Below are 12306 nucleotides of genomic sequence, written 5' to 3'. Positions count from 1 at the left end.
CCTTTTATATAAAAATATATAACTTTTTATTACACTATTAAGTGTCAATATATTGGATATTATTAGTATGAAGAAAAGATATTATGTTCCAAAATTTAAATATTATTGCTTATGATATACTAATGTCTTTAAAACAAAGATTTTTTTATATTCATACATATTTCATGTTTGGCCAAGTCATATAGCATTTATCACATCAAAATAATAATTAATAGATTCACTCACAATTGGATATACATTGCTGGAACGTCTCATTAAACATACACTGCCATATGAGGAATTATAGGAAAAAAAACCCGTCCGACAGACTTTAGCTTTTTCTTCTCCCTCATTTCTTGTTTATTAAGTAACATCCCGCTATCACCTGAAGATGATGTTACATCGCCCAACGTATTCGATACTCATGAGTATGCTCCGAGTAAATTCAATTTTTATACTTAGACAGGCTACTTACAGATAAATCGACGTTACAAGGATTTCAACAACTTTGTTTAATGTCAACCCTTTGTAATTTCCGTGTTTTGTTGCCCGTGTTAACAATAACAACTTATCATTTGGGTCTTATTTTGGCCAATTTATTTCTTTCCAATTGCTTTGTCTTTTTTAAATTGGGAACTTCACTAAGGAATTGTCACAATACATGTTTTATTCATGTACGTAGAACTCGCAGCGGATATGACTGTCAACAGGGTTTGTTTGCTTGTTATCGGCACATGACCTTACTTTTACTTATGCCTGCTACCTCTTTTGGGGCATAGGCCGCTGACAAGATTCCTCCAGGTCACTCTTTCCTGAACAATGCTTTTTACCTCCTTCCAGTTTCCCCCCATACTTCTGATGTCTGCTTCCAGATCTCTTCGCCAGGTGTTCTTTGGCCTCCCTCTCCTACGTTTTCCTTGGGGGACCCAGGATAGGGCTTGCCTTGTGATGTTATTGTGTGGCTTGCGTAGAGTATGCCCTTCCCACCTCCACCTTCTCTACATTACTTCTGATTCTATAGGGGCTTGGTTTGTTGTTTGCCACAAATTGGTGTTGCTTATTTTGTCGGCACAATCACTGAGGTCTTTTTTGGAAGCTTGATGAGGTATCCTTCTTTCAATTCTTCTGGGATTGTTTCTGCCTCCCTTATTTTCAGAAAAGTGGGTGGAGTATGTTGGCTATTGTCAAAATCAGCTGTAAGTTCCTCGGCCAGATTATTATGCTGACTTGCCATTCCTCATCTGTTTTCAGGGCTTTTTTTATTTCCTCCTTAGTATGTGGCCCCCAGTCTATGTCTAGGTCTTCGTCTGCTGGTGAAATGTTGGGAAAGTTAGGTGGAACTGACCTATTCAGCAATTCTTCAAAGTGTTCTTTCCCTCTCCTTCTTTGTTATTCTTCCCTTTCTAGTTGTTTCCTTGGCTTTTCTTGTTTACTCCGCTGCCCAGCTACCGGTAGGTTCTTTGTGAAGTCATACAGGTCTTTCATGTTTCCTGCTTTTGCAGCTTGTTCGTCTTCTGTTGCTAGCTCCTCGGTGTCCATGCACCTTCTTTTATCAGCTTTAATACTTTGTTTTGTTAACATGACCAAACTTTTGAATTACAGGGTTTCGTTTACTATGCCCTCTTTATTATATTGTTTACAGATTTTATGTCGCTCATTTGTCGTTATCTTCAGCTTTTTTTTATTATATATGGGTAAAAGCTAGCATTTATAACCCTTACTGTGTGTTTGCAAGAAAAGTAACTGATTGAGGAGTATTTTCATTTCATTTGGAAAAAATAATAATTTGGGTTACTTCTTTCCTGTTTGATTCAAAGTATTTAACAAACATGTTTTTGCATCATTGTAAAACAAAAACAGGCCAATTAATTTGTAAACACCTTCATGACATTTTATTCCAAATTGCACTTAAGCACAAAGGCATGTTCCAACGAGTTTGTTTCCAAAAGAACAATTAAAGCAGACACAGACATACATGTCTGAAGCAGCTGTCTTTTTCAAAACATGCTGCTCACAACAAATTGAATACCGGAAAGACAGAACAGCTGCCTTGTTTACAAATCAAAATATATATAAACACCTTTCTTATACTGACTATCAAATGTTCAATGAAATTAATTCATTTCCTTTTCCATGTGATTCATTCTGTTTATTAACTATAAAGTAACCTGAAAAAATTGAATTTAGCTTTTGGGAAAATGAAAGGGGGAACAGTCTAAACGGAAGCAAATGTTTGTGAAGGATTTTTTTAAAACAATGACACTACTTTTACTGTGTTTAAGAGATAGAACAAAATAATTGATATGCCCACAGGTATCTTCAATACTCAATTTTCTATATGCCCACAGGTATCTTCAATTCCCAATTTATCTTAATTACGACTTTCCATTTGAGAAACAAGAGGTTTAATGTTGTCGTAGAAAATTTTAAATTTGGATATTCGTCTTGTGCAAGACAGATACCCATAATATCTCCATAAATAATCTAGTGATTATACACGATAACGAATCCCTCCGCAGAACTTGAAGCACGTAGGCTTACTACTCTGGCTTACTCTACAAAACATTACGAAGAGCAACAAAAAACATAGGTCTAAAAGACAGAGAGAAATGGTTCGGTTTGAAAATAATCAATACAGTATTCGCTTAAAACACGAAGGCAACTTTATGGATTTTCACACACTAACGACAAAGTGAGAACTATGACGTCACAAACCTGTGATTAGCGTTTATTATCATTTATACCCGTGTGTCCATGACGTCATTCTTACTTTGGTACAAGCTACAAAAGAAACTTCATTGTTTGATACCCTATTTATTCTTGTTCAGTATTAAAAGATATAATGATTTGTGGTCTAAGGTATATCTAAATTTACTGATATTTGTTTAATTTCTCACACAGATTTGAAACAAGTATTCCAAATTTTAGAAGAAAAGATATGGAAAAGTACTTTAAAATGCGATCAACTAGCCTAATATGTACCTCCTACAGGAATGTCAGAAAGCATTATTTGTTGTTTTGTCTACCTTTGCAAAACATCTCACTAAAGCTAAAATTGATGAAAAATCCCCACGTGTAAGAAAAAAAAAACTCCGTTATGTTTAGGAAAATTTTCCTGATAAAAATGTGTACTCTTACACGTCAAGTTTCTGAAAATATATGGTCTCATTACTTATTTATTTTGAACTCCTCATATTTATTGACTGCTCACAAAAATTTGCTCTACATCCTATCAATAACACGTTAGTTTTCATCCTAGTATCACTGCTTGTATTGAAAAAAATAAAGGTAACATACCAAATACATGTATACAATATCTATTGTTGGTCACTTTTCTTTGCATTGTGACATCAGAGATTCATTTGGGGGGGGGGGGGGGATGGAGAAAGAGAAAAAAATAGGGTCAATAATGTCGAAGAAACTTTAGAATGATATCGATTCTATTTCTTAACATGGTTGGTTATTAAGCCAAGAAGTAAATCAGTACATACACATTATAACAGGTAGATAACATTTTTTTACTCTCAAATGCTTAGTATGTTGACTCAGTATAGTACATTTTCATATTGAGGTAGGTAGAATAAAAGTATAGAAATTTCTTAATTAATCAAAAAATTCGTCATTTTTATGTGTCTACTTACTATATACTGGTATTTTCTTTTTTCCTTCTTGTAGTACTTTTAGCTGTAGGTAATAGAAACTTTGTAATCTGTTTTAGAAATCGTTTACAATCTGTTCTAGAAATTAAAAATTTTTAATATAAAGTTTCCGGAATATAATTTGCAAAACAAGGTACAAATATATGAAGATGATAAATTTTTATTTTCTTTACAGTTTAGCTGTTAAGACGGGAAACGGGTCACCGGGAGGGTCACGTGACAAAACAATTACTGTACAGAAACCAGACGAGCCGTAAGTACTCAAGTGAATGTTTGATTTAATTACTTCTGGGAATTTTTCACACATCCCATGTAAGGGGCCTCACTAATTACCCAAGTAAATCTTCAAAATTAAAATAGTGTTCCAGACTCGATAATCACTGAGCAATCACAGGTACTTGTAGACAGAACCCAATCCCCCACCCCCGATAAAATATCAAACGTGGGGCTTGGATATTTTTTAACAAATTATATTCATTACACTTATTTCGTTACACTTATTAAGTATACCATACCACGGGAAAAATCGGGAAAAACTGGAAAATACTCGTCCCATACAAAAATGTCCTACTGTACATTATAAGAGATATAATGTATGTAGTAGGGTATTTTTCATGGAACAACTATCTTCCAATTTTTCAAGATTTTTCCGTACAAAAAATATTTTTTAATATCAAGAATTTTAAAATGCAAGTAAAAATTGGAAAAAATGTATATTTCTTGTTTTATAACAGGTAATCGAGCACGAAAATAAAGATTTCAAGTATAAATCATAAGGTTATCGCATTTAAATCACAATTTCAATCCCAACTTTTTGCATGTAAATATAAATAATAACAATTTTTCGAATACGATAATCAAGTTTTCATTTATAAATCTGAAGATCATTGCACAGCAAATCTCAAAGCATTTAAGTCAAAGACTATTACTCATGTATTACAATAATATCGAAATGAATCACAAGCTTTTGCATATAAAAAACATGTTTTTGAAAATGGATGACACATTTTTGAATACGATAACAAGATTTTGTACAATTACAAGTTTACTAATTTCACAATTATCGACTGTATCAAGAATTCAGAACATGAATTACAAACTAAAAATACAAATAAGTTTTCGAATGTAAATGGCAGATATTGATAAAATGAATGACACGTTTTGCGAAATCAAAGAATATTATCAATAATATGCAACGTTCTACCTCTAACAAAAAATACTATTATAAACTTCAGTTAACTATCGTAAATCAAAGTTCCGAAGATTTCACAATAGTAAATTAAAGTTGAAAAGATTTCTCTGTAGTAAATAAAAGTTACATTGTTTTTACAATAGTAAATCAAACTTCAACAGCTTTCACTTTAAATCAAATTTCCAATGGTTTTACTTTGGTTCTGAATGAAACAACCCTAACACTTTGACACTATATATATAGTGATCACTTTGAAAACATTGATTTTTTTTAGTTAGCACTTTGCCACTATATGATCACTTTGAAAACTTTGATTTACTATAGTGATCACTTTGACATTTTAATTTACCATAGTTAACCATTGTAAACTATTGTCAACTATGATTTTTTGTTAGGGAAATTTCATTTTATAGTATATTATTTTTCTTTTTCCATTAAAAATTTTTACACTTCATCTGCATTAAATTAAAGACATTTAAATAGATATTGCTTATTTCTCTGCGCGAGAGACAATCTTACATCAAAATTCATTTCTTGGACAGTATTGTTTTTGGGGAAAGGTCAGTTTTCTTTTAAGTTCTCTGAAGTTTTTATGGATTAAATATCATAAGATGGAAATCAAAAACTATATTCTACAGGTTTTGCTACTGCAAATCAAAGATTTTACGATAGTACATCAAAGTTCAAAAGTTTTCTCCATAGTAAAAGTTTCAATGGTTATACCATAGTAAATCAAAGTTCCAAAGTTTCAACTATAGTAAATAAAAGTTTTCATTGCAGTAAAATCAAAGTTCTTCAGTTGTTAGTATAGTAAATCAAAGTTCCAAAGTTTTACTATAGCTAGTCAAAGTTCTAAAGTTTAAACTTAGACACCATGGATAACTAAAGTAAACTTAAGTAAACTATACATATAGTTAACTATAGTATTTTTTATCATGGACTATCCATAAATAAGTCTAGTTTGAATAAATATAAAGTCGGAGTAAAAATAATTTTGAATGTCTCTCTATTTTTTTCATTGGCAGTGAACATCGAAATTTGAAAATCAATAGTATTTATTTGGTATGAATCGTTGAAAAACTGGGAATTTGTGACATATACGTAACTGTTAACTTCCTTGGGGAGAACGATTATGCAAGAAAAAAATGATTATTTGAACAAACGCATTAAATAGTGTTGCAAAAGAGTTTGTTCCTGAATATCCTATTTACATTATGAAGTTCATAAATTGTATTAAGTACATTTATCCGCATCTAATTCACTAAATTTGTGCTTATTTTATTGAATTGCTGCAGATACTAGTACATGTAATTTATACAGATATTCAAATATGTACTCTGTAACATTGAGGAAAAGAAGTTGACAAAAATATTCAATTTCTATCGATACAGATTATTATTATCCAGGTTGTTTTGTATAATAGAAAAATGAAAAAGCACTATATATATTTATATGTATTTTTTTTCTTAGCCCAACACCTGAGGAAATACAGAGTTGGGGAGAGTCATTTGATAAACTCATGAGGAATTATGGTAATTCGCATATTAACTTTTTAACTTTAATGCTTTCCTTTCCCCCTTTTTCTCTTATCTTTATATGTAGCTTTATAAAAGATTTCATAAGTCAAAGATAAAAATCTTATTTTTATTTTTATCATAACGTGGATGGGATTTCTCAATTTGTATTTTTTTATGCATATTTAATTTATTTTGTCATGATTTACTCAGTACTTAAGATACAAAAGGTTGTTAAAGTTTTCAGTATCCTAAGTACTGAAAATCGGAGGTCAAGTTATTAAAAAAGTTCAAAAAATGCCTCTTAAGGACAGACGATACGTTCCATAATAATATAAGATTTTGTCATTTAATAATTGTATAATAATTGCAACTTAAACATGTTTACTCAATAAAATTGTACCTTACCAGGCATTTGTGCAAAATACCAGAGGGTAATTTTTCTCATACAATCCTTTTGGGAAAAAATAATTTTCTAATATCAAGTTTTTTGGTGTTTTGGTAGAAACAGGTTTATAAATCAGAATGTAATTAAAATTTTGAATATTTTTCATACATTACGAAGATATACAAAACATACTGAGGAACGTCTCGTCTGACCTTAATAAGCAAGGTTCTATTTAATCTTTTTCATTTGAAAATGAGATTGTTTCAGGAAAAAAATCAATTTCAAACATCACTTTGAAACTTTTAAATTACAATAAATTTACAGAGATATCGTTCATAGCAAAGGAGTGGATATCCTAAAAAGTAATTTATGCAATTGATTAGAAATCTAGAAAACAAAAACAAGCCATACATCGACAAAACGACAATATTTTAATTCCAATGTTTTTCATGTATACTTGTTAAAATATACAAGGTTTAACTTTCAATAAAAACACCTCGATTTATTATTATTATTCCAATTTATGGCATAATGTAATGAAGCATCTTCTCTTTCCTTTTTTTAAAAATGTACTTTACAAAATTCAATTGTTTCTTTACAGCAGGGAGAAAAACGTTCAGAGAATTTCTACGCTCAGAATATAGTGAAGAAAACATGCTTTTCTGGTTAGCGTGTGAAGAAATTAAGCGTGAGGATAACCCGGAAGTAGTTGAGGAGAAAGCTAGGAATATATACGAAGATTATATATCTATATTATCACCTAAAGAGGTCTGTACTCATCTCAGTCTCTGTGGTAACTAGTTAAAATTATACATAAGAATATATGATTGCTTATTTATGTGTATATTAACTGGATCTTGATTTGCTTTCAAACACTCTTAATTCAGACGCTCGGCTTTGGAATCGCTGAATTAATTTCATCCAATTTCAGCTTAGGACATCTTGGGAGAAAAGGGAGACTTAAATTATAAATTTCATGGTCCCTACAATGCTCCTTGTCCCCTGGGAGCTAAGATATTGAGCTTAAAGCAACACAATTAGCTCTATCTTTAATATAATCTTCTTTACTCCTGGGTCTCAAGCAGTCAAATTATTAGAATGATTGTTAGAAACATTGGTTCCTCTACTAACAACGTAAAATTTATTGCCCCAAGGGTCAGATCAAGAATATATCGTCTTAAATTTTTGTTGAATTTTTGGCTCAAGGGCGAGGGGCTTTTCAAGAGGGTACTTTGTTTATTTAATTATGAAAGTGTATTTTATATTTCTTTAAGTATTAAATTATAGTGAACAAGGGTGCCTCTTTTATATATTTTAAATTTCATTGCCTGTTTGTCTGGCGTTCTGAAAATAGGGTCGGGACTCTTTTCATTATATCGTGAAATGCATCGATTCTTTCAAAATTTTCTTCTCTGCTTCTTAGTATTTACAAGATAAACTAAGTTCATGATAATGATGATCAAAAGGTATCGTCCTCACCTAGTGTATGGTTTTAATGAATGCCTCTTCCAAAATTGTACAATTGATATTCAGGTCAGTTCTGGTCATAGGGTAGACATTTATTGTTTATATATTATAATAAAATGCAGTATATCTTTGAAAATCTTTTGTGCTACTTAGCATTAAACAAGCAAATCAAAGTTCTAAGTTTGGTTAAGGCATGGCGGAGGAGACAACAGTATTCTCATGGACATATTCAAAAAATTCTCAAATTGTTTCATGGGCATTTTTCTCCAATATCAATATTAATAAGATGAGCAAAGGTATCCACTGATCATTTGTTTAAAGTTAAAACAGCTATTACAAAATTTCTGGAATTTTACCTCGAGTTTCATATTTGTAAATTTATTCATATCACCTCACTATGCTTCGTAATTCAAAAAGTGAGACAAGAAATTTACCCAAAAATTGATATGAATTATATTATACTTGTTTCTGCTTTTCTATTCCAGGTTAGTTTAGATTCACGAGTACGAGAAGTGATAAATAGGAATATGGTCGATCCTACTCCACATACATTCGACGAGGCACAATTACAAATATATACTTTAATGCATCGAGATTCTTATCCTCGTTTTTTAAATTCTCAGATATATAAAAAACTGCTACAGCAGAACTCTTAATCTTAGGATTTTCCAATTACTGTTCATGTGTTGCATTATGTCTACTGTGAGACGATGACGTCATAATAAAAGTGACAGAAGTGATGTGTGAAAATGTGTCAGTGCAATATATCTGGTTTTCTAGTCACGTGACGGACCGCTGGTTGCCCCTGTACCATTCACATATAATGAGAACCTACAAGATGAACAAGAACGATAACTCAAAGAGAAATATTGTTATTGACTTTATGTAATGTGGTTACACGTATATATACCATGTGGCTCTTTTTCCATATCCTCAAATCGATATGATATTTTTCTTACCTATCAATGTTGTCTTGTTCTAGGAATCTGTGAGGCGTACTGGTTATGACGACCATTAGTATTTTCTAATAGATAGTTTGGTGATTGTGCGTTGCCCTCCTTTTACCTTATTCAATCATGCTGACGATTTGAGGGATGGGGTGTCTGGTTTAAACACGTAACGGAGAAGAGACTTATTATCAATATATTAACTGGGCATTAAGTTCCATTTGAATAACTTGAAATTACGTTTGCCCTGAATAAAAAAACTAATAGGTTGTTAATTTTGTTTACACATTCTGAGACCCAGGTATAACGATCGCTCATTCCTAAATACTTTTTTTTTTTTAATTTTTCCATATTTTAAGTGTTTTATTTCGAAATTTATCGTTGCAAAAGTATTTTATTATATTCCACTTTCCCATTAAGTAAGAATTGTTTTTTGTACTTAAATTCATATCATAAAGCATATTAACAAGATGTCGCTCATTCCTGTGTATTTAGGGTGGATAATGTTCCAACATTTCAGAAATTTTATTTTTCGTAATTACCAACTCCTTTTGTTATTTTCAAAAGATTTATACCTATACTTTCCATACAAAACGAATATAAATAGATTCGGAACGACAGATGCACAAATAGAGAGCGTTTGTTGAAATAAGTAACGGGTTATCCCAAGAAAGAGAATAGAAAAGATTCTTTATACCTTTAGCAATCACTGATGTTAATTTTAAAAAATAACCATTATTTACTGTGATGCATCTTTAAAGAACAGACCCACGGGTTGCTGTGTGTAGGTCTTCGGCATTTATAGAAAAATCTTAATATTTTTTTCTTTATTTTGTTCTTTGTATATTTTTTTTTACCTTAGCCATGAATAAGGGAAACATAAACTTTGTGCTTAGATATTATGGCGCCTTTTTAAAACTTAAAGAAAGGTTAATTTTTAATCCACTGCAGCTTTACAAAAACAATGAGATCAACTCAATTATGTCTAGTTGATGTTCCGTTTTATTTCACAGGCTATATCAGAAACTGATAAATTATTAAATAACATGACAATCTTCTTGGACAATATGAACAACATTACTCATTTCTGGTTATGCATACTTTGAAAAAGTTTCATGTATGTCTATTAGATTTTAAACATTGTCACTTGCATCAAATGACCTTAAGAATCTAATTATTCATAAATTAACTTTACCTATCCTTTATGAAGGTAATTTTTGCCAGTGTTCGGGTTTATAACTGCTGAATGGAGAAGCATTTCCGACACAGTAATTAGTGATAAATTATTTTGTAAACCCAAATCTTTGTTAATGTTTTCCAGCGATTTAGTTGTGACATATTCATGGAAGTTATCTTTCATAGATTATTTGTTAATTTGGAAATGTATGTTTTGTACTCGTTATTACCAGATATTTACAATATGACCAACTGTATTTATCATACAATGGATACAAAGTGCGGTTCATGTGTATTATGTTGCATAATATATAGGAATTAAAATCAACGACTAAGAGATCGGCTTTGTAATTCTTTACAGATGAATCTCATGATCAGGGATTAATAAAAGAAAATATTGATATAATGTAATATAACTGGATGTTTAGGTTTATTGTTAATTATAATCCTCGTTATTAGCAGACCTATTTTTATTCATATTAAGCAGAATTTTTGCAAAATCTTATGCTTGAAAAGAAGAAAACACTTTCTGTGGCTCCAACTCGACAATTAGATATATCGACGACGTATTGTCAATTAACAATGGTAATGTCCATTCTTATGTCGATACGATATATCCTGGTGAGCTCAGGATAATATCACGGAGTCTGACACTTCTGTTTCATATTTGGACATTTTACTTGCAAAAGACGTTAATAGTAATAGAACAACCAAGCTGTATGATAAACGTGACGACATTAACTTTTCTGTCGTTAATTTCCCTTACTTATGTAGCAATATACCTTCATCACCTCCATTCGGAGTTTATATATCTCAGTGGATTTGATACGCAAGAGCATGCTCTACGTATGAACAATTTCTAAAACGAGATAAATTATTGACAAACAAGTTGATGAAACAAGAATTTCAGTTGTCTCGTTTAAAGTCATAATTTCGCAAGTTCTATGGTTGATACAATGACTTTGTCAGCAAATACAATTTATCATTGAGTCAAATGCTTACTGACTTTTTTCATACAAATTGTTAATCCATTATTTATGGACTGAATTGATGACGGATTTTTCCGTTATTTCCCGATCATGACAAGGAGCATACAGTGGGTTTGACCGGTCGGCAGGGGATGCTTACTCGTCTATGGCACCTGGTCCTACCTCCAATGTTCTGGATGTCTGTGTTTGCTCTGCTCCTATTTCATATTGTTTAATGGACTTTTGATCTTTTTATCTCCATATGTTTCATTCCTAGCGAAATCTGGGAACGTATTGTTTTACATTCTTTCTCAATTTTTTATCTTACATTGCACTACTCAGCCAATTGAGATAATACCTTTATATGCATATTTGTTTAAAGAACAAATCATATTGCGTGCAAATACATGCACTTGAGAGCGCGAGCGATGAGTAAAATGACCACCGATGCATTAAAAGAATGTTAAAATTTCATGTGGCTGATCAGTGAAATTTTCAGGTTAAAAGTACCCCACATTTATGACGAATGTCAATCAAATGTACCCTCGTTCATTTAAAAGAACTGATTTTTAGAAGTGAAGTGATGAGTTAGCCTTTTTTGGTCAGTCTCTTGTTCCGAATCGAGGTCGGAGATATGACCTAAGTAACCACAGGTCATGGATAACACTCTGTTCAGGATAAATCATGTTATCTGGTTGTTATATCTTGATTTCAAACTGAAGATGTAGGTCTCGAAAAAGCAAACAAAAGGAAAGATAAAACTAAAACGGAATTTGACCATACAATACCCTGGTATCTTTTTTTTTTTAGGAAAAAGAGGCTGAAATGAAATCTTTATTAGTTCAATAGATATCTTTATGTAAGCAAACTACATTTATCATAATTTGAACTACGCTCCTGAATTTGCTGATAAGATCCACGCCTTTCTTCTTTCCGATATGGCGTATCTCATCGAGATTAACACAATGGTCTGGTCACTGTACCCGATACTCTGTGGTTATCAAGGAGGTTACTCA

At 31.6% G+C, this 12306-nt stretch overlaps 1 protein-coding gene across 5 annotated transcripts in view; it reads left to right on the top strand.

The window, feature by feature from the left end:
• The window catches only part of LOC134277494 (regulator of G-protein signaling 17-like), a 45253-nt gene extending 34594 nt beyond the window's left edge, over positions 1 to 10659 (top strand). For all 5 annotated transcript variants that reach the window (XM_062759826.1, XM_062759822.1, XM_062759824.1 and 2 more), the window contains exons 4-7: positions 3814 to 3891; positions 6301 to 6362; positions 7334 to 7500; positions 8685 to 10659. In XM_062759826.1, the coding sequence (XP_062615810.1) occupies positions 3814 to 3891; positions 6301 to 6362; positions 7334 to 7500; positions 8685 to 8855 (478 nt within the window). In that variant the 3' untranslated portion in view covers positions 8856 to 10659. The remainder of the gene's footprint in view (positions 1 to 3813; positions 3892 to 6300; positions 6363 to 7333; positions 7501 to 8684) is intronic.
• Positions 10660 to 12306: the final 1647 nt, after the last annotated feature.

This window comes from Saccostrea cucullata, unplaced genomic scaffold (assembly GCF_032062105.1).
Source record: "Saccostrea cucullata isolate Sc308-1 unplaced genomic scaffold, CSIRO_AGI_Scuc_v1 ctg829, whole genome shotgun sequence".
Lineage (NCBI taxonomy): Eukaryota > Metazoa > Mollusca > Bivalvia > Ostreida > Ostreidae > Saccostrea > Saccostrea cuccullata.
Note: the sequence above shows the minus strand (reverse complement) of the source record. Positions and strands in the feature narration are given on the sequence as shown.